Genomic DNA, 23,652 nt, shown 5'->3' on the forward strand with positions numbered 1-23,652 from the left:
ATAATATTGTTCAAGTTTTCGACTGCCATCAGGACTGGACTGATTTATGAGGTAATTAGTGTGCATGCTTGCCCCCCTGAAATGCGCCATTAGAACTACTAAATTTCTTGAATGATAACATATATTTTCTTTCTTCTGCTTCTTCATGTGTATCTAAGTATCTTAACAAAGGCAATAGTGCATATGTAAATGAATGTTTGCTTTAAAAAGGAATAAAGCTTCTTAGATCTAGGGTATGCATGCAACATATTAGGGTGAATCCTATGTGCAGGAAACATAGACTAAATGATCTAATCCAAGCTATCACCCCTTTAGTATTCATCCTTTTTTGCCCTTATCTACATAAAATCTTCATTGACTTGCTCATTCAACAGACAATGAGTGAAACCGTAAGTATTTCCTTTAGAAACCATAAATATTTCTTTGGGGAGAGAGCCTGAGAAGCTCCTGTATATTATAATTCCTTATTTGAACATAGTATCTGATATGAACTTTATAGTTTAGAGAAGGCTTTCACCTAGATGAACTCACTGGAAACTCTCTTCTAGCTTGCTATTCTTAGCGTGGAGGGCATGATGTATGGGGCACATAACAGCCTACAGCTTTGAGGATGAATACAAGATGAGAGCCACATGTCCTGAGCAGTCAGTCCACAAGAGGGAAATGAGACAGGAAGGGGGGTTCAGCTGATGGAGACACTTAAACATAGGTGTTGGGGTGAGCACCAAGGAGAGAACCAAAGTCAAGTACAGCTTGCTGGACACCTCTGATGGGATGAGGGCCTACATTTTCCCAAATGAAAGATGCAGGTATGGATGAAATAATCTAGGAGAAAGTATTGCACAAAGATAAAGAGCACGGGATTTGAGGTTAAACAAACCTAGATTCTAAGTCTACAAAAGACTTTGATAAAGTTGGGCAAATCTCTTTCCCTCTCTGAGCCTCAGTATCTTCTTCCAGAAAACGCCAGAGTTGTTAATTTACAAATAACGTAACAAATGCAAACAGTAGCTAATGCTTGGCCATACTAGGTACAGTCTGTTCTGCTAGAGTATGTTTCTATCACGTAAACTATCTCTTTCATGATTGCCAAATGGGTGAAGACGTGTAAGGATAATATGGGCATTTCATTCACAGTTTTCCTGGGAATAGGACCTGGATTGGTAGGAATAGAAGTATAACCTTCCGCAGGAGAGGAGAAAAGCCCTCAACTTGGCTGCTGATAGGCAGCAGGAAGCTTTCAGCTGTATTTTAAGAAAATTAAAAGCAAGGTCTGCACCTGGGCCTCCCTCCCAGCGACGTGCCATCCCAGCCCCGCAGAGCTCCATTTTGCGGCAGGTTGTATTCCCGCCTGCGTTGCTGTAGCAGCCCCACTGCCTCAGAGTTCCGCTTCCCTCTGCATTTTCTCAGCACCCCACCAGCACTGTGCCATTTAAAGTGTCACCAGCATTTCCACTCCATTGTTTTTGTGCATTTCTAGGATCCTGGGAGTCAGCCTTTAGCCATTTTAAGTTGCATGTCTCAGTGATCCATGTTATCTTCCGAAGTACTACTAATAATTGTGCTTGTTAGTGCTCTGGTTACAATGTTGCATATACATTTTTAGTGGTCTCTTCCTAACCCTATTTATTTTATAAGCCCCATTATTTTCGTTCTTGTTGTAGTTTTTTAATTCTTTGTTATTGATGAGTAATTAACATATCATAAAACATTCAGATCTTAAGTGTACTGTCCAACCAGTTTGACAAATGCACATCGAAACACAGGACTTCTATAACCCCAGAAAGTTCCCTGGTGCTACATCCCAGTTACTCCCCACTTCTACCTTCACCACCACAAGGAGCAACCACTGATCTGATTTCTATCACTGGTGGGTTAGTTTAGGCTGTTCTAGAATTGAGTTATACAGTATATACTTTTGTGTATGTCTGTGTGTGTTTCCTTCAGCGTAGTATTTATCTATGTTGTGTTTATCAATGGGATGCCCTTTTCATGGCTGAGTCACATTTCTTTGTAAGAACATTCCACAATTTGATTATCTTTTCACCTATTATTGGACATCTAAATTATTGGGTTGGCCAAGATAATTTTCCATAATCTTATGGAAAAACCCGAACGAACTTTTTTGGCCAACCTAATATTTACAGTTTTGGGTTTAGGGAGAAAGCTGCTATGAACATCTGTGTATAGGTCTGTGTGTGGACCTGTGTTTTTGTTTAACCTAGGATAAATATCTAGGAGCAGAGATATTAGATCATAGTAGAGCTGTAATTCTAACTTTTTAAGAAACTGCAAGCAGTTTTCCATAGAGTTTGTAGCATTTCACACTCCTAGCAGCAATGTGTGGTAGTTTCAGGTATCCACAACCCCAGCATTTGGTGATGTCAGTCTTTTTCATTTTCTCTACACGACTGAGTACTCACTGTGATTTTAATTTGTTGGGCTGATTGGCCATTGTATATCTTCTTTGTGAAGTATCTAAGTCTTTTGCCCTTTTTCAAATTAGGTCACTTGTCCTTTTGTTACTGAGTTGTAGGATTTCTTTTCTTTATATATTTTGGGTACAAGAACTTTGACAGACGTGTGCTGTGAATTATTTCCTTCTAGTCTATGGATTTCAATGAACTTTAATATTTGTAATGCACAATTCTATAGAACATTGAGCAACACATTATATTACAGTGTTATGAAGTCCATAATCCATAAACGTCAACCCTATTGATACCTAACATTATTACAGCTCAATATCATGGTTTTGATTTTCAGCAGCCAATTAATCGCAGGGCCTTTGCCTGAAAGCTTTAGTGCATAGTCATTTAGAAAGTTGTTTTATCTCAGCTTCCTTCAAAGAAAATGTATCCAAGACAACTGGTCTCATCCTACATCACAGATGGCAACAGCAGGGGAAACAGTGGCCATTGTTTTACTTGCTTCCATGTGAAACCTAAATACCCTAGAGACATGGCAGGTCCAACTCCAAACACGTAAAGAAGAATGCAAAGGTGCATGCAAATTAATGTCATAAGCCAGCTTGTTTTGCCTTATGAAACATGAAAATAGTTGCTACCCATCGCACAAAACATCTGTTGAAATGAGGTTTACAACTTGGAACTTGTTTTGAGATGGACTATTTCTAAAAATCAAGATTGCCTGGTGGGAAAGCAGATGGGCAATTTAGACAGTCTTATACTAACTCATTATTTCTTCTGAACACGAGCTTAATTTGGAAATTCAAAGACAGTGTTTTGAGATACGCAACTTCAGAAGCATAATGTTGGCCACTTCTGAAAACTTTGATTGCTGTTGCTCAGATATAGGTCAGGAGGAGGACAGAGCCTTATTTCTTAATACAGTTAACACAGAGAATTTTAAAAAACTGAATCTTTACTAGAGTTCTATGTATTAAGAGTTTAATTTTTTTTAATTACTTAAATATGTTAGAAATAGTTTAAAAATACATTTTCCTCCCTGTGGGCCTCATAAACACTGTCAAGCTTTGTTGGGAAATGTTATTTTTACCAAAAAATATTCTTACTAAATAAATTTTACATGGGTAATTTTCCACATAATTGAAGCTTTTCAAGCTTTTTTCCCCTGAAAAATATTTATAATTAGATTCTGTAATTTCCACATGTATTAGCATTATTTTCATGGCTCAGAATTTCTTCAGGCTACTGAGATATAAAACTGTTGGTCTTTAAAATAAGAAGCACCAGATTTCTATGTGTTTTGGACACCAGAGTATCTGCTGTTGATTTTCCTGGCTGTTAGCGGTTTTTTTTTTTTAAAGTGGCAGCTATTAATACACCTCCATCTAACAGAGCTTCGTACCCTCATTTAATTTTTGTTTTTAATCATCTGTGGGCTGAGAAAACAGTCAAGCTTGTGAGAATTCTGTATAAATTCAGAGCCCACTGTCTGAGTGAAGTGTGAGAATCTGCCACATGAATAAAGGGCATGGATATCAACATCTATTTTGGTTGTTCCAAAGATTTCGGCCTATTTTCTGGTTCTTGGCTATCTTTCAAAGGGTATAGATTGTCCAATAAGTAATATGTTGCTATTTAACTTAAGAAGTTAAATAGGTATTTTTCTCACTTTCATTATTCCAGAGAGGACAATTTGGAAGTTACTGGGAAGCAGATTTCAGTTAAGTAGAGAGACAAATATTTTTAATTTCGCCAAAGAGTATAGTGAATGGTGCACTGTCCTGTGAGTCTGATCTCAGCTCCACGAATAACCATTTATCCACTTAAATCTCTCATGATCCCAGACCTCCTTGTAGGAATCTGGGATTCTATGGCTCCATTTCCAAGGCTTCCATTGCTTGTAGCTCAAGCAGAGGCTTATTGAAGAGACGATTTCCCCATGGGTAGGAGGTTGGCCCTAGTGACCTCTGAGGTCACAAACCCAATCCTTTTTTAGCATGAATAATTCTGTGACTCACTTCTAGAAGATAATTCACTTGCATCTATCAAGGTTAATTTTAAACACTCAAGGGCAATAGTGGTTTAGTTGCTCCTACCTGTTTTGTTTCTGCTTTCCCATTTTCACGAGTCATGAGTTGAGAACGTCATTCTCAGAAGCCGTTGTTTTCTCTTTCCTTTCCTCAGGCCTCAAATTGAAAGCTGTTAAAAGTTTATGAAATGGGACTTCCCTGGCGGTCCAGTAGTTAAGACTTCACCTTCCAATGCAGGGGGTTCGGGTTCGATCCCTGGTCGGGGAGCTAAGATCCTACATGCCTCGGGGCCAAAAAACCAAAACATAAAACAGAAGCATTATTGTAACAAATTCAATAAAGACTTTAAAAATGGTCCACATCAAAAAATCTTAAAAAAAAAAAGTTTACAAAATGAACTAAGGGAAAAGGGGGTTGCGGATTGTCATATTAAGCTGGTTATAAATTCTCTTTATAGCAACAATTGAGTCACTAAGAAAGAAGTTAATTAAAGGACAACTCCATGGCTTGCTGTTTCAGGTAAAAAGCAAACAAAAAGACCCAAACCTCTGTGATATGTGTTTACTGTGGGGAAGTTGTCCAGTTGGTGTAAGATTTTGAAGCTAAGTTATAATATATAATAATTTTAGTCATAAAATTAAATAATCAAGTTAGAAAAGATGCTCTGGTAGACTTTGTTCTCTTATGCACTGAAAGCATTTAGCAAAACAGGAGGGGAGAATGCACATGAGTGAGTGGCTCCTAATAACATCTTTCAGAGAGGAAGCATTTCAGAACTGTATCTATTAGCAAAGGGCCAGTTTGCTAGTCGTTTCTGAGACTCTTGAGTGGGCTTTGATGGCTGCTGTCTCTTTTCTCTCTTATTTGAATTAAACTTTCAACTCCTTTCTGTCTGGATATCTCAAGATATCCATGGTACAGTTAAATGTATTTCTTTCCCTTATGACACTTGGTGAATTTCTCCTTTCTGTTCATAAGTGAAGAACATAAGGAACAGCAAGGTTGGCACTGGAGGGAAGGGGCTGGAGGAGGAAAGAGAGAAGGGTGATATTTGCATGTATCTGTTTCTAGGGCATCATGCAGGCACATCTGTTTAAGCAGAAAAAAAAAAAAATTCATGTAGGAGATTAAGCTAGGCAGAGTGCCTAAAAAGCCCCTTACAATAAGTTGAACTGGAAAAAATCTCCATAATCATCTCAAGAACACCAATTTTCTATTATAATGTAACTGATAGACATGTATCTACCTCTTGGACAAAAGTCACAATTTTATTGCTGTAAAATTTTCACAGACAGCATTTTCACTCTCTGAGTTATGTCTCCAACAATCTTTGGTCTCTGCTTGACGGTTTCAATGACAAAGCCATTCAGTTTCCTGTTCCTGATGTTTGGATTTCATTCCTAGAACAAGTAATGGGAAAAATGCAGTGAGAAGGTTTACCATTACAAATTGTTCCCTTAATGTAAAATACAAGATAAAGAACTAGTCAATTTTCTCCTTCTCAGGTAGCATCACATCTTAAATCCAATGTATTTTATATCTGTCACTCTGCCATCATTCTGTCTTTGAATGCACTCCACCATTTTTCTCATGACAGAGCTGTTTAGATGAGGAATCTCCTCACTACGATCCCTTGTCCTGCACAGATAGAATTCATCAACCTCTCCAGGAACAATTGGTGAGTTTAAGCTTTTTGAAACTATTTAAGTGCCAATTGTGAATCTACTACTATGCCAAAATAAAAAGTTAAGTTCAATGTGTATTAGTAAGTTAGAATTCTAAGCTATACTGATTTTCTTGAGAGGGTATCAGACAAAGCAAGATACCTATTTTTTTCTTTATCATGTGCACACACACAAGTTTGATAGGCCCTAGGAAATGGTACTATTTAAAACTTTTTGATTACGGTATCATGAAGAAGAATTATATAACTAAACTTGCCCCTCACTCATATTTCTTTCCTCAAAGCCTTTGTTTATATGAAAGTGTTGATTATTGGGAATTGATGTTATCCTTCTGTTAAATTATTGAAGAGTGATTTTTAATAAGAGTTACATTTTTACTTATAAGGTATGTACCTTTTGATCCAAAGCATGAAAACTTTGTTACTTGATGTCATTTATTTTCTTCTCAAACTCTCTTGCGGGAGAATAGTGATTTTCTTTCTACTTTTGGAGATGAAGAGAGATTATGAAATATGTTACAGCCCTTTGGAAAGTTAATAGTACTTGATTTTCTGTTCAGAAGCAGTGTTGCCATAAACGATATAGTGGTCAAGAAGCAAGAATACATCAGCTACCCCTGACCTTCAAACATACATGCTGGTACACACCTCTGCTGGGTAAGCATGGATAGACCCTTTCCTATACCCTGTTAGACACAGCTGAGGGTGGGGTTCTTCTTGAGAGGGAAAATAATTAATCACAATTATATAGCAAATGTTGTTGAAAACTTAGATGTTTATCCCTGAATTCAGTCAGTCAACTTATATTTGACCACCTACTCTGTGCAAGGCACTATTTTATGTATACTAGAGAGTAAGTCCTAGAGAGTAAGTCCTAAAGCTCACAGATTATTAAGGATGTAAGACCTGGGTTCAGAGAAGGCTCTGTAGAAGAAATGAGTGTTGAACCAGGCATGGAAAGATGGGCTGCATTTGGAAAAGCAAAAAGCATGGAAAAAGTATTCCAACTGGGGAGAATGACATGAGGGGGAAAAAAAATGCAAAAGTTTTAAGTGTTTGGAGAAGAGTCCATGCTGGATAAGTCACTGTGGATATAAGAGGGCTTGGGTCAGGATGGAGTAGAATTTAAGTTTGGAGCATGTTGTAGGTCACATCATGGACTAATACTTAATGCCAGTCTAAGGAGAATGAACTTTATCTTAGGAAATGCTGAAAGTGGTGGCATCTCTCATCACAACCTGGATGTGCTTGAAAGCAAAAGTTAATGGTTGGTTTTGAAATGACAAAAGAAATGGGATGATTATCAAAATAAATTTAAGAAGGAATAAAAAGCAAGTAGAATGATTTGTGGATCATTTCAACTAGAACAGAGAAAACTGCTACTGCTACTAACAAGTGGCCAGTTTGTGTCAGACAGTAGAGGAGTGCTTTATAGTGACGATTTTACCCACACTAACTCAGTGATAGTAACAATACTATGGCAGCACTGAAAGAGTGCCCGCTATGTGCCAGGCACAGTTCTCTGCTTTCAGAACTGTATGTTCACGTACCTGTTAATTCATTTAATCCTCACCATATCCCTGTGAGGTAGATGCTAATGTAATTCCCATTTTAAAGATAAGGAGACAGGAACACTGAGTAATTTGCCTAAGGTCATGTGGCACTTTAAAAATTTTTTATTTATTTATTTATTTATTTTTGGCTGCATTGGGTCTTAGTTGTGGCATGCAGGATCTTTCGTTGCAGCGCGCGGGCACTTCATTTTGGCACGTGGGCTTCCCTTTAGTTATGGTGCGTGGGCTCAGTAGTTGCGGCACGCGGGCTTAGTTGCCCCAAGGCACGTGGGATCTTAGTTCCCCAAGTAGGGATGGAACCCAAGTCCCCTGACTTGGAAGGTGGATTCTTAACCACTGGACCACCAGGGAAGTCCCCATGTGGCACTTTATATGTAAGTAAACTGAAGCTCAGAGTTGGTTTAGTTATTTATCCGAGATCACACACCTGGTATGTGTCAGGGTCAGGATTTGAACTAAAAATTGTGATTAATTCCAAAGCCTATGTTTTTTCTATTAAATTCTGCTGCTTCCTATACTCAGAAAAACATAACAAGACAGTTTCCTCAAAAAAAAAATTGTCACCCTATTTCCTGCACTCTTCAGTGGTTTACAATTACAATGTCGAACTGTTTTTCTCTTTAGGAGTTGGTAAACTGTTTCTGTAAAGGGCCGGATAGTAAATATTTGAGGTTTTGCAGGCTGTACGGTTTCTGCAGCAACTACTCAGCTTTGCTGTTTTAGCCACAAGCAACCTTGGATGATACTGAATGAATGGGTGTGTCTGTGTTCCAATAAAACTTTATTTACAAAAACAGGAGGCTGGCTGGATTTTGCCCCCTGGCAGCAGATTGTTGTTGACCCCTCTAGTTGCTTACTAGGCAAGGGTTTCTGTTTCCCCTCCTTCACCCCTACGCCCTTCTTAAAAAAAGAAATGACATTTCTACCCCTCATAACTAGGCATCAAAATTTAGGGGGTGGGGAGTTGTAATGTTAAAATGTTAATTGAATAGATAAAGAAGATGTGGTACATATATACAATGGAATATTACTCAGCCATAAAAAGGAACAAAATTGGGTCATTTGTAGAGACATGGATGGATCTAGAGACTGTCATACATAGTGAAGTAAGTCAGAAAGAGAAAAACAAATATCGTATGTTAACGCATATATGTGGAACCTAGAAAAATGGTACAAATAAACTGGTTTGCAGGGCAGAAATTGAGACACCGATGTAGAGAACAAACGTATGGAACAGCAAGGGGGGAAAGTGGCGGGGGGTGGTGGTGGTGTGATGAATTGGGCGATTGGGATTGACATGTATACACTGATGTGTATAAAATGGATGACTAATAAGAACCTGCTGTATAAAAAAAAAAATAAAATAAAATTCAAAAAAAAATGTAAATTGAATTGAATTGAACTGACTTTTGTTTTTTCAGAAATGGTCTAATCTCCCAAGAGGAAAAGAAATAGTATATATATATAATTTGAACCATTAATTTCTATATTTATTCTTTTCTGTTCTACTGCAGATGCCTTGTATCTGGATAGTCTTACAGCAATTCCAAGACTAGAATTGACACCCTTCTCATGTGTAGCCAACCGAATCCATGCTTCATGTGAACGGCCCACATATGGAGAAATAGAGGATAGTGCTTTGGATGTGACCGGAAGGCACAAGTAAGTTAAAAGGGCAAAATACACTTGGCCTACTTTTCGTGGGTGGCCTATTCCTATTGCCTAAACATTTAATCAGTAAAAGTTTCATATCTTGACATCATGACATCTTTATTGTGGAATTTTTATTGTGTAACTTCTCTAACTTTCTGAAAATCGACAATTTTAAAACAAAGATACCTTTATAGTTTTCTCTATAGCTCTTTTGAATTTCATGATATCCATTCTAAAGTGTAAAAGGCAAATTAGGCTACTTAACATGTTTCCCAGTTTTTAGGAATATACTATGTACTGCTAAGTTAACTCATTCAGCTAGGTTTTGATCATCTTTCTATTCCTTCACACTCCAGGTGAACAAGTCTTTGGGACTCTATCCCTGTGCTCGCACATACCCTTTCCCAAAGCTCATCTGAGCTCACTCAACTTGCTAAGTACACAGACATTTCTTCCTTAGGAAAAGTTCAGAAATGTCAGTAGAGTTTGTGAGCACTGTTCACCCCAATGAAATTTCCTTTCTGTATCGAGGGTCAGGAAACAAGACTTTGAATTGCAAATAACTTCATTTTCATTTGGGACTAGATTCTCTATGGTTATAACCTCTCTCTCTGATGGAGCTTGGAGCTCTCTTTCATCATGTCTCAGTTAAGACATGAACTTAATTAGAAATTCAGTAAAATTGGGGCAGGGAAGGGGAACTATGTGATAGGTTGGTATCTGCTGAAATTTGCAGTTTTTCCACCTGTATTAAGGAACTTTACTGTCTATTATTAGGTGTCCAGGCCCTACAGGTGGTCCCCACCCAGGAACAGATCTTTCAGGTTGCATCAGGATGAATAATGACCTAAGTATGGAAGTGAGTATTGGACTATATTTCAACTTCATTTTTAGCTCTACCATATCCTGACCCTCTTCTATGGTGTTTTTATGTTTTGTTTTGTTTTGTTTTGAAGTATTATAGAGACTCTTATGGCAAGTACAAGTCTTATACCACAGAATTCAGATGCATGAGAAATGTCAACGTTTGATGGCATCTGGGGGGATTTCTACCCCTTCTATAGTATAAACTCAAGGATATATAACCAAACGGAGATTTTGATAAAGTGTTCTGAACTTTTTGTTTGAAAGACAGGCTGGTTTGGGACTTAAATTCACTATTGGCTATCAAGAGTCTCAGGTCTCATTGACTCTCTAAGAATCGAAGTCAAGGCTAGATAATCTTTGAGGTGCTGGTACTTTGCTGTACAAAGTAGGGCAATGCCCAAGGAGAACCCATTGCTGCAGTTAGGTGCTAATAGTACTTCTCTACCCAAGAAGAGAATACTAAGTAGCTGAGGGCACTTAGGCAAACACCCCAGGTCGTGGAGATGTGCCTGGAGCACTTTCCTTGGTCAGCAGTCTGAGCCTGAGGGAATATGATCTTCTCAATCAAATGGAGCAGACCATTCTGTTCCAGAATCTGGAAATCCATCACTCTTCCTTTTTTAAAAAAAGGTTTATTGTGATATAATTCTCCTACCAAACAATTCATCAGTTTAAATTGTTCAATTAAATATTTTAAAAAATATTCAGAGTTGTGCAGCCATCACCACAATCAACTTTAGGACATTTTGATCCCCTTAGAAAGAAACCTCATGCCTATTAGCAGTCTATCCCTATCCGCCACCCCACCCCACCCTAGGCAGCCACTAATCTGCTTTCTGCCTCTATAGACTGGCCTATTCTGGATGTCTCATATAAATGGAATAATACAATACGGACCTCTTGTGACTGGCTTCTTTTCTTAGTATAATGTTTTCAAGGTTCATCCGTGTTGTAGCATGTTATCAGTGCTTCATTCGTCTTTATGACTGGATAATATTCCAGTGTATGAATATACCACCTTTTGTTTATCCATTCACCACTGATAAGCGCTTGGGTTGTTTCTACTTTTTGGCTACCGTGAATAATGCCAGTAAGAACATTAGTGTAAAACATTTTGTGTAAACATATGTTTTCAGTTCTTGGGGTATATATTTAGGAGTAGAATTATTGCATCATCTGGTCACTCTATGTTTAACACTTTGAGGAACAGCAAAACAGATTTTCAAAGCAGCTACACCATTTTACATTCCCACCAGTGATGTATGAGGATTTAATTTTCTCCACATCCTTGTCAACACTTGTCTATCTTTTTTTTAAATTAAATTAAATTTGATTTTTAAATTTCTATTTTATATTGGAGCATAATTGATTAGCAATGTTGTGTTAGTTTCAGGTGTACAGCAAAGTGATTCAGTTATATATATACATGTATCTTATTTTTTGTCTATCTTTTTGATTATAGGCATCTTAGTGGATGTAAAGTGGTATCTTGTTCTGGTTTTGATATGCATTTCCTTAATGACAAATGATGTTGAGCATTTTTCATGTACTCGTTGGCCATATGTATATCTTCTTTAGAGATATGTCTACCCAGATCTTTTGTCCATTTTAAAAAATGAGTTTTTTAAAAAAAATTGATTTACATGAGTTGTTCTTATTCTTTTAAGTGTATGTATCTCACTTTTTCCATTCCTTAGTACCCCATCCTATTGAAGAGCTAAGAAAAGGAAAGAAAAAGGAAATGAATCCATTTTGCTATTCCTTAGCCGTTCTTGTAAAGTTTTAGTAAAGGAAGTTGAACTTGGAAGCTTACAGGATGTTTGGTTGTTAGTAATTTCCCTTTTATCTGGTACTGATTTCACCAAGAAAGGGGAAGGAACCAACATCAGTTGTGTACCAGGTACTTTGTAGGAAAACATTTCCACATGTCATGTTATTAATTGTCTCTACAACTTTGAATGGTAAGTATTCTCTGCTTCTACAGATGAGGCAACTGAAGTTCAGAGAGGTTAAGTAACTTAACCAGGATCACTCAACTAGTAAGTAGCAAACCTGGGATTCAAATTCAAGTTTCTATAGCTTCAAAGATTAATCCCTTCTTACGACTCCTCTGAGAACACTGAATTTAGATGTTTCAATCCTAGTAACTACTCATAGTTACCTTGAAAGTAGTTTTTTGGCTAAGAAATAAATGTGCTTCCTTTTGTATCTAAAAGGACCTCCTAATCCACTCTCGTTAGGATATGTGACCGAATTATTTTGTCTCGACACCCATGAAGAAATAGGAGCGAACAGAGATCACAAGACAAACTCCTGTTAAATGCTCCTGCGGAAATGTATAGATTCCCTGCAGGTTTTCCCGCTGCCTCCGTGCCATCTCTTCCGTAGGCCCCAGGAACTCATCTGTCAGCTGCACTCTATGGCTCTTCCCACCAATTTCCACCATTTCCCTTTTCCTTTGCTCCACTGCGGAATCCGGGCAGCCTGTTTACTCCCTCATGCCTGTCCCTTGAGTAAATCCCCACCTTCTACCCCTTCATGCCCCCCACCCATCTCTTAAACAAATAGAACTCTCTCCTTAGATGATGCTTATCTATGCATTCTCATTCATAAGAATTAGGATGAAACATGAAATTACAATGACAAAGCATATAATCCGTGTTTGTCCCAGCGACCCATAAATAGTTGTGTTTTCCCAACTCTTTGGCTTCAAACTCTTGGAATTTCGTCACTCTTGAGGGCCTTCAAAACAAACAACTTGCCCTGGTATTCAAGGTCTTCTCTAATCTGGTTGCAACCTAATTTTCCAACCTTTCCCCATCCATGCCTTATAGTTGTCCCTAAGTGTCAGCCAAACCAGGTGGTCTGTATTGTTGGAATATGTGACACAAAGCTGTTTATGCTGTTTTCTCTGCCCAGAACAATTCCACTTCTCCACTTGTCAAATTCTATTCGACTATCAAGGCCCATTCCAAAAACCATGTGTTCCATAAAACCTTTTGTGGTAGCGAGAAATGTTTACCGTCAAGCATCTCTAGTCCTTCTTGAGATGGAAATCATAATGGATTAGAAGTTGAGAGGTGAGGGTTTTCCCTGGTTCGACCTCTCTGCTACTATGGAAAAGTCTTGTCATTCAGGCCTCATTTTCCTCATTTCTCAACCGTAGCACTCGGGAAAAAATAAGTTCACTCTTTTCTTTTAGACCCCAGTAACTCTGTGCTCCTCTCGTCTATATTTTGGTTACATTGTAGTTCTTTGTTTTCTTAACATGTTCCTGTATCAGATTATAAATTTGGTGTAGAGTGCCTTTGGCCATTAACCAATGTGCATCTAGCATCCTGAATAGATTTGGTATACAGTAGCTGCTCTATTAATATTTGTTGAATGCCTATTTACTTATTTATTTTTGTACTCCCTACAGGGTCTATTTAAAACATTGAGAGTGAGTACCCAGTGCACTTGTTGAATTGACAGTCTTGCCCTATTGCTTTCTGACTGGTGTTCCTGAGAACCTGAGATTTATTTTTTTTATTACTCTCCCATATTCACAGAGGAAGCTATATTCTAGCATCTTTTTCAGAAAGCACAATAGGAGATAAGAGTGAACATCAGTATTCATAAGAGGGTCTTTGGGTGACCAGAGGACTCTAACAAGACTAATACCTCAATAAAAACGTGTCTTAGTAAAATAATTTGGGGTCCAGTTTGTGACATTCCTGGGGAGAACAGAGCTACTTTACTGACCCAGTGAAATCTATTTATTTGGGATATTTTAGTGTAAAGAGGAAAAAAGGAAATAAATTATTTCCAGTCCTCGTCTTTTAGAGACTCAGACTAAAATATTTATGAAAGAAATGTCTGTGGTATCTGGGATATGCTTCAAAACAATGCTAAGGTAGGTTTAGTGGGTGATGGTATAGATGAAAGGAGATGGGCCATAGGTTGATAATTGTTGAATCTGCAGAATGGGTACGCAAAAGGTAATTATTCTATCCTGTCTACTTTTGTATTTATTTGAAATATTTCCCAGTAATGATCTAGAATTTTTAGCCACATAGCATAGGCTTTGGAATTAAGCAGTTGTGGGTTTAAGCTGGCTCTGTTACTTACTAGCTGTGTGAACTCGGACAAGTGGCCTAACCTCTTTCAGTTTGTGTGTGTTCCCTGGTGAAACAGAGATATTACTTTGCAGAGTTCTTTTCAGGATTCAAATACACACATACACATATACATATATTATGCATATATATATGCCTATATATATCTGCAACAGCTAAATTCTGGCCTAACCAGTCCATGGAAACAAACCAAGTAGGTCATATTTAGAAGAGAGACAAATCTCAGTGCTCTGTTTCCCCACTTGCTGATGAATAGGAAGGCCTTTTTCATTCATGGGGTCCCTTCTCAGCATTTCCAAGAATCTCTATACTGGTGCCTACCAGGATATCCCAATGTCCTTCTGATCTCACCAAATTGTGGGTCCCAGGGAAGGACACTTAACCTCCTGAGAGATTGTTGGAGAAGGTAGTTGGTTTCACCACTCACATCTCTGCAGTCCTTTCTGTTGTCCACACCGCCCACGGTCCCTGCCTGCTGCACGGTCGACCTCCTTGGAACGCTGTGTCTGGACCTTTGGTGATCTCCTCTTCCTGGTCGGTAGGGAGATGACTCTCACTTCTTGTTTCAGCACCTTCAGAGCTGGGTCCTACTGTGGTGTTGGGTGGACTCCTTGTGATGCAGTTAAAATTATCCTCTACTTTTCAAGGCAAATATATAATCCAGCAGGGCTGGCTAGTAGCACAGTCTCCCACTGAATCAGGGCTTGCTGCCCCCTTCAATAGCTAGACCCAGCTGTTCATTTGGCCCAACTTTCTCAGTTCTTCCTCACTCTTGGCAATTTCTCTCTGGGGCTCAGTTGTCTCTCCTTATAATCTTTCTTTCCTTATTCACTGCTCCCACCATTGAGTCTGAAGAGCAACCAAAGGATTTCTGGGACTTTGCAAAACTGGACTTGTGATTAGGTACCTGTGTTTGTCCCCAAACACTCCAAGAATTAAGAAGCTTCATGAAAATTACATGACAGTGAAACTGATTCTCCCCTCTACCTACTCCAAGCTCAGATTTGACCCCAACAAGACACTTTATAACATATATAAAGTACCTGGTTCATAGTAAACACTCAGAAAATAGCAACTGTAACTATCACCCAGAATCAGAATTATCAGCAGTGTGAAGTTCAGAGAATACAGGTCAGAGGATAGGAAGATGAATTTCTGTTTTCTCTTTGGCTGTTTAAAAAAATCACATACACTAAATATTAAGTGCTTTGCCATCCCTTTGAGGTCTCCTTCATGTCATTACATGTTTTTGCCTAAGATATACTATCACTAGGAGAAGGTGATTTATGAGGCAAAGGACAGAATCAATTTTAAAGTATCTCAGATTTTCTGGCCATTGTCTGTCCTGTTCTCTCAAGCTGTGCGTGGGTGCAGCTTTAATAAACTTGGAGAATAAATAACATTGCCAGTTGCAAAACTGGGACATGTAGAAGTTGGCTGATAACTGTATTACAAATGAACCTCAAAGTGGTGGGTGTGTCCTGTAGATCTGAATGTGTGGTGTCCTTTTAGTCAGAAATTGCAAAAAAACCCAAAAAAACAAAAAAAACTTGTGAAGGAATTTCATTTTATTTAGGTTATAACAGTTGTAATCTTTTGATGTTTAATTTTACATTCTTTTCTTTTTAGAATATTGAAACCAACTTCAAGTCAAGGGCATTTTTTTTTTTTTTTAAAGTTAGAATAAAATAAGTCTATATAGACTCCTTTTGTTCGGTTTTTCTTCTTTTCTCAGAAGATCATATTAGTTTATTTGAGTAACGTCAATTGTCTAAAATGGATCTAAAAGTAAAAATTACATCGGTAACATGAATGTTTATTAGTGGAAGGGTTTCTGATCATAAAAATCTATGGATGAAATAGCACTTCATCTAGAAGAGTAACCCTGGGAGATTATCTAGGCCTGTTAACTGCCCTTACTAATATCTTAGAAGTTATTTCTTATTGTTCTTCATATTTTCTATCTAAATACTAAAATAATACTGCTCTGTGTGTGTGTGTGTGTGTGTGTGTGTGTGTGTGTGTGTGAGAGAGAGAGAGAGAATATGTGTGTGTGCGTCCTGCATTTGCTGATCTAGCCTGTGGGAAAATGTCTCGCTTTGTTCCACGAGTACCTTAGCTACCCGACCCTACGTTAGACTTTTACTCTCAAAAGCAAATGGGCTGGACCACGGATTTTCATGTAAATGTTATGCAGGTTGATATTTGAATGGCTCGAACAGGAAGAACATGCTTCCTGCTCTATGCTGTCAGCATGTGTTAGACTCATTGACTTGAGCCAATCTTCTACATGTAGGTAAGTCTCTCTTCTGAACTTTCTTTTTCTTGCTTTTAGTCAGTTTCTTGATTTTCCTTGGTTTTAAAATATATCCATTAAATTATCTTTTTTATCATCTGCCCAGATCCTACAGTTGTTGTGTGTGTTAGGTTCTCCTGTGAGTTTAAATAGGGGTGCCTTTTGAAACTGGAAGAAAAGAGCACAATTGTAGAAAGTTTTTGCTGAGTTATTTTTCACCCCCCCTTCACAGGTACAGACACCCTGAGGGGCTGTATCTCCAACTTTCATTAACTGTAACCCTAAATTTGGAAGAAAAAAAATCTCCTTCTTTTGTCTGCTTCTTCTTGTAAGGAGGAAGAAAATGTTAGACCAAATGTATGAAAATCTAGGATTGAGATATGTTGTATATTACATTGTTTTCTGATTAGTGAGATTTATAAAGATTAATGAATTGGGAATAATATCCAGTAATATCCAATATCCTTGCAACAGAACAATGTAGTAATGTACAGCTACTAAATATATGCCATTTCTCGAAAATCACAGAATTGTTACTTAGTTAATCAATAAATATTTTATGTTTACCAAAAGGTTTCACGTATAAAAAATAGGACAAAAGAAGGGCTTTACACAGACCATTATGGCAAATGAGACTCATTTCTAGTATAATGAAAACAAACTGTATTTTTGCTATATTTATTATTTTGACTTTAAATAATAAACTTTTTTTAAAAAACAAAGTTTACAGAAATAATGTGTTCCCTTTCCCCTAATGCTGGAAATCAGTTTAATTGAATAGAAAATAACTGCATTCTCTTTCATATCTCTTAAATTCAAATACAGGTATTCATGACTCTGGTATAAGAAGAAATATTTTTCTGACAAAATTAGCTTTTTAGTTAGTGCAATATAAATATTATATATAATATATGTTATTAATTATAGCACAGTAATAAGTGTTTTTTCAAGCCACACATAATAACAGATTTGTATGTTATGGAGGGTTAAATGGGCCTGATTTTTTTATTATTAAGGAATCAATCCTTGTTGATTTTTATGGAGGATACTTAATGAGACTGAAGAATGTTTAATTTTTTCCTATTTTTATAGCTTCATTTCTTACATATATATGGGCAGATAGTTAAATATGCATATACTAATTACTAGTGCAATCTATTTAAATATCTTAAGGATAGAGCCAATATCATTTAACTACCAGTGAAGTATAAGGTATAATTTCTCTTCAAAATTTAATGCAAATATTACCCCACTCTGTTCTGTGCATGTTACTTTCCTCTGTGGAATGCTGCTTATAATTTATGAAGTATTTGTTTTGCATATTTGTCTTTCTGACTGGCCTATGAGCTCCTCTGGGACAAGGAATGTATTTTTGGTCTCTCCAACCTTTCTGTTTTGTGCCAGAAACAGCCTTTCACTGTGTCTGGCACAAACTGGGCCTTTGATGAAAGTTGTTGACTTAAATTAAACTGATGTCACAAGAGGCTTCAGTTACATATAGTCTGACACAAAGACATTTAAAGCAGGGACAAAAATGAAATAAAAGAGAAGATTGCCCAACATTTATATGTAGGAGGATTAGGTGTAAATTCTTGCTGTGCAAGTTTGTGGGGTTTTCTAAACATTTGAGGGGAACATTTTAAAAGTTTATATTCAAATCATCTACCAGTCTAAGACAATCATTGTGAAGTCTTTGCCTCTCCAATAGCCTTAGGGTATTTCAGAGACAGTTCTGTTTACAATGAAGAGGACACTGTATTTAGTCTGATTGTTTAGACTGTTTAGAGGCTGACACCACCATTCTGAATACTCCTGAGAAATTACTTTATTCATTGGTTTTACTTTCCTTACCTGAAATAAGTAAATCTTTTTTTTTTTTTTTTCCGTAAAACCCACCGCATAAGGTTGTTGGGAGAATTAAATGGGATGATACATAAAAGGGCTTTTGTAAATTTTAATGTGCTGAACAGATGTAAGCTATTGTTTTTTGTATTGGAAAACTATACATTCAGCAAACTCTTGCTAAACCTTTATCTTTCTGGGACTATAGTCAGTATTATCTTGGAGAGATTCTAAATACGGTGTATGATATACGGCATCCCTCCATTGAAAACTGTTGTTGGTTGTTCCAGTTAACAAGAAGCTGTGTGTTTGATTATGGAATATTTAAATGTCTTCAGTTTTGCATTGTCTGTGCATATTTTGGATATGTCCAAGTGATTTCAGTTTTAATTTATTAAATTTTGATTTCTTTTCCTAAATAAACTGAATGATAATGAAAATATACTTATTATTGAATAGAAAAACTTTTTATTAAAGAGGAACCTGTGTTCCCACTGTATTTTTTGAAAGAGAATAAGTGAACCTAATCTCCTGAAGTTCCCCCCAAATTAGGAACTCTTGATAAAGGTTAAGAAGTTCAAATGAGACTTTCAAATTCTTGCCCTGGAAGGCTGGGACCACAGTTTTGCTAAGTTCTTTTTGAGCCCCAAGTAAGAGGTGTTGCGGTAGATGTAATCCATCAGATCTTTGAGAATTGGATTAACTTTAAAATGTATTATGTGTCTAGCTAGAAAATTGAGAACCATTTTTAAATCAACAGGCCAAAAGTTTTAAGTTGAGTAATATTTCCATAAATAGAAATGTTGTTTTATGTCCACCTAGAATGTTCTGTTTAAAGAAAACTTAAGTTCATGATATAAACTCTATCTGCCCTTTGAGTTTAGAATTTGTTTTGCCCAAGAATTTAAATTTTCTTTAAATATTGGACTTGTAAGTATACTTAAAATTGGATTTCTTTTTTGCAAGTACAGCTTTGAGAAAGTATGTATATCAGTCTGCCCTGTACCATCCCATTCCCATATCCTCTCCAAAAGAGCAAAGCAAATATGGGTTCATTTAAAACTGTATGAAAATGTTTGCTTAACACAACTTCTCTGGAATGGAAAATGTCAAATTGTTAAACTTGTTTCTCTCTCTTTTTTTTTTTATCTTAAGGACAATGGTGTTGAACACTTATATTCTGAGAGTCTGCCACAGTCCAGGTTTGCTTGTTTGTTTCTGTGTATGACTTGTGATGCATATTCAGTTAATTTCTAAGAGAATTCTTTGGACCAGACACTCTAAAATACTTCTACTTTTTTGACAGGGAATATTCCACCCTACCATCTCCTGGACACACTTCATCCACAGAGAGTACTGTAACTTCAAGTGGTGAGTAGATTAGAAAAGATATAAAAATAGATTGTTAGTATTATAACTATAAGCTTGGATGTTCTGTGACCTGCTAAGGTGTGTGCAAATGAAAAGGACATAAGCAAATAATCCTTTTGCATAGTATTCATGCTGTTAGTTTCTTCCTGTTGATAGATTCTGGATCAGAAATTTTGCATATGGCTTCTGGTGTCATTGATTGTAAACCACTCTGTGAGAAAGAGGAAGATAAAAGATCAGCTTCTGCTGTGAAGAAGATCAAAGGTAAGCTGTTGAAGGGTTCAAGAATAGTTTCCATTCTAAAACAGTAAGCAAACTTGGAAGCTAGTGGAGTAACTATCCTCAGTGGCTCAATAATACTATTTTATAAAAGAATTTTGAAGACAGTCTGCAGAAAAGAAGTCCAGAGGTGACCATGGCCTTCATATATGACAACGTTACCAACTTTTTTCCAATTCTGTATTTAAAATAAAAATTAAAGTATATTTTAATGGGATTTAAATATTTCCTTATGGCCAAAATCGATTGGACACATCTGAGTCTCAACTGTGACGCAGATGTGGAATCACCTACTTAGGAAATTCTCAGAATCCTAATTAGACTCTACTGGGTTAAAAGGATGGACCGATTAGTGATGGTTCACTCAGGAGGCAGAAATTAACTAGATAACATGTTAGATCCTTTTCTGCCATTTGAGTCTGAAAATAAAGTGCTTATTCTCAACCGTTCCCAGTGAGACATCACTACAGTTGACACTCATGGGAAACATAGGCTCCCATTCCAACCAAAAACACCGATCAAGGAAAATTCATCTAACGTTTAAATTGGACAATTAAATTTGAGATACAGGTGCTAAGTTAAAGGAGCTGTAAAATTGTAGAAATGGAATCCATTCCTTCAGTTGACTGAAGAATATCTTTATATTCTACCTCACACCAAATAAGAAAAATTTTAATTAAAACTGCACCAGGATACTATTTTTTACCTGTCATGTAGACAAAGATAAAAAATTTGATTGCACACTGTTGGTAAGGTTGTTGGGGGAAAAAGAATTCTCATACACTGCTGCAGGGAATGTAAATTATTGTAATTAGTATGGAGAGGAATTTGACAATATCTACCCAAAATTTAAATGTACATATGCCATGATAAAACAATTTGGTTTCTGGGACTTTATCCTGTAGATCTAAGTACATAAATACTATATGACATATATAGAAGTTTATTTACTGCAGCATTGTTTGTAATAACAAAATATTGGAAACAAGTTAACTATCAGTAGAAGACTAATTAATGTATTTTGGCATATCCATGTAATGGAATACTAGTATACATCTGTAAAACATATATAAGGAAACTTTTTTCTTGAAAGGATATCAAAGAACTATTTTGGAGGGGGGGGGGGAATGCCAAAGTACAAAACATTATGTATTGCATGTAAAAATTTGTGGAAAAAAAATAGAAAAAAGTTTTTGTGTATATATAAAATATCTCTGCAAGGCTAGACAAAAATTTGTAACATTGTCTTTGAGGAGGTAAAGTAGGTTTCTGGCAGGCGTGATGGGAGGGAAAATTTTCACTGGAAAACAATTTTACACTTTTTCATTTATGGGCCATATGAATCTACTATCTGTTTTAATTTTTTTTTAAAGAACTAAAATAAAAATTCCATAGGGAAAAAATTTTATATCCCTGAAGAAAGGGGTTACCATTTTGCTCTTATTTCCATGTAAATTGAAAAAATCTAATACATCCTTTAACTATTTGGTTTCTGTTTTCTTAAAAAGAAAGAAACAAAATCTGACTATAGCCGCTGACCTTTGTGCCTGCACTGAACTAAAGTCAGGACAATGGATCATGTGAAGAGGAAAATCATCATCAAGTACATTACAATACAAATAAACAAAGGGAAATTACAAAAAGGAATGGCATAAATTAAAAGTGCATCTTTTCTTCTTAGTTTGATTACATTTTATTTAGAAAGATACTGTGTTTTGGAAGGATATACTTTGTTATCAGCCTTGCATATGTAATTGTTAAAAACTTGTTTGTCAATCTACAAAAAAAAAGCTACTAAGTTACTAATTGTTCATCCTTCTTTCATTCAGTTTCTGTAATTATACTAGTAATGTGTTTGATTTAAAAAAGCAGCAGTAGCTGCTTTTTATTTTTAAAACCCTACTGTTTGAAGGCCATTTATACAGGTATTCATTTCTGTTAAGAAATCTTATATGGCTAGCTTCCTTGGGAACTTTAGCTGGCCTAGTCCTGATTCTGAATGAATGGACACATTTAAAGTTTTTTAGTACAAAATTTGTCTCACGTGTTAAGCACTTTGCCACTTACTACTCTGCCCGCATTGCCACCCTCACTATTCCTTCCTCTTTTACTCGTTACTACTCCCCCTCCCCCCAACATTGTTGATGTGTTTCCTCCTTCTTATAGGTGGAAGTCCAGCTCCTGAAAATATTGCACTCCAAGGCTCTGTGAGTGAAGAAAAAATTATGTCAAATCAGGTAAGGAAATATATGCATGTTAACAGTAAAAGTAATGATATGTTGCAATGATATTTAGAACTGTCCCTTTAAGTTTGCAAAGTACTCTTAAAAGCACTATTGCATTTTATCCTTTCAAAATATTATGAGGTTAATAGCATTTAGTTATACTAATATTGTATAGATGAAGAAGTTGAGGCCAAACCATCCAGGGTCACTCAGTAGACTCAGGTAGGACCTCCTGACTCCACACTGATTTTTCTTTCATTCATTCATGCATTCATTCACTCATTTATTCATCAAAGTTCTGCTGGAAACAAGCTAAATATCTATCTGTAGAGTACTCTTAAATAAATGAAGGCATTAATAAATAAGGCTAAACAAAACAGTGATATCTATCTTAAAGATGTGTTGTAATTGATGGAAGAAACATACAATTACTCAGTAATTAGACTGGTCAGCGATATGAAAGAGAAATGGTTAGGGTGAGAGGACAGAAGAGGTGTCATGGAGGAGGCACCTAGTGAGTGGTATCGAATGTTAGACAGGCACATGGCAAACTGCTATAAAACATTATAAGGATGAATATTTAAATGTTTATAGAAAAATAATTAAATTCCTTTCCTTAAAGAGAAGGCATATCACCACTGGTATGAATTTATAATTATTTGAAGAGTAACTTACAGACTATAGGCAATTCTACGTTCCTTCAAGGGTCTTATTTATACATCAGTCCCTCTCTGTATTCTATGTGTGGAGGTGTGTGTATGTGTGTCTGTGTGTGTGTATTATTATTGTTTTCCCCTCAGTGTATAAACATTCTTTTAGTTAGGCCTATTTGATTACAAGAAACAGAGACTCATGCAACTAACTCAGGTTAAGAGAAGGTTGTGGCATGTGTACATTGGAGGTAATAAGGTAGATAAAAATTTTATACTATTCTTGTCTGAAGGGAGTGGAGTAGTTGGATATGTGATTTGGGATAATTCTTTTAGTGTAAAGTATATATAAAGTGTAGTGTTGGCTAGCCCACATGCCGAAAGTGGTTGCCCCTTATAAAAAATGGACAGAGGAAAATTCAAGTCCTCTAGTCTTTCCTAGCTCACCTCAAAAAAAAAAATAAAAAATAAAAAATCTTTTAAAAATAATGGATTAGAAAAGTTAGTAATGGAGGTGGAAAATTGGTTAGAATGCTATAGTAATAATTCAGGCAAGAAATGAAGATAGTTTGAATTTAGTGATGATGGAAAAAATGAGACTAACTTGAGAGATACTTGAGGTATAGCATTCACA

General features: G+C 36.5%; 1 protein-coding gene across 2 annotated transcripts in view; it reads left to right on the forward strand.

The window, feature by feature from the left end:
* Nucleotides 1-23,652, forward strand: part of IRAG2 (inositol 1,4,5-triphosphate receptor associated 2) — a 48,112-nt gene that overhangs the window by 2,451 nt on the left and 22,009 nt on the right. Inside the window, exons 2-7 of one of the 2 annotated variants that reach the window (XM_036866103.1) lie at nucleotides 9,232-9,379; nucleotides 10,148-10,229; nucleotides 19,649-19,695; nucleotides 19,800-19,864; nucleotides 20,021-20,128; nucleotides 22,310-22,380. In XM_036866103.1, coding sequence (XP_036721998.1) covers nucleotides 10,206-10,229; nucleotides 19,649-19,695; nucleotides 19,800-19,864; nucleotides 20,021-20,128; nucleotides 22,310-22,380 — 315 coding nt within the window. In that variant the 5' untranslated portion in view covers nucleotides 9,232-9,379; nucleotides 10,148-10,205. Of the gene's footprint in view, nucleotides 1-9,231; nucleotides 9,380-10,147; nucleotides 10,230-19,648; nucleotides 19,696-19,799; nucleotides 19,865-20,020; nucleotides 20,129-22,309; nucleotides 22,381-23,652 lie in introns of those variants that run through there. The other variant, XM_036866102.1, reaches the window with a different exon arrangement.

The sequence above is a fragment of the Balaenoptera musculus genome, chromosome 10, assembly GCF_009873245.2.
Source record: "Balaenoptera musculus isolate JJ_BM4_2016_0621 chromosome 10, mBalMus1.pri.v3, whole genome shotgun sequence".
Taxonomy (NCBI): Eukaryota; Metazoa; Chordata; class Mammalia; order Artiodactyla; family Balaenopteridae; genus Balaenoptera; species Balaenoptera musculus.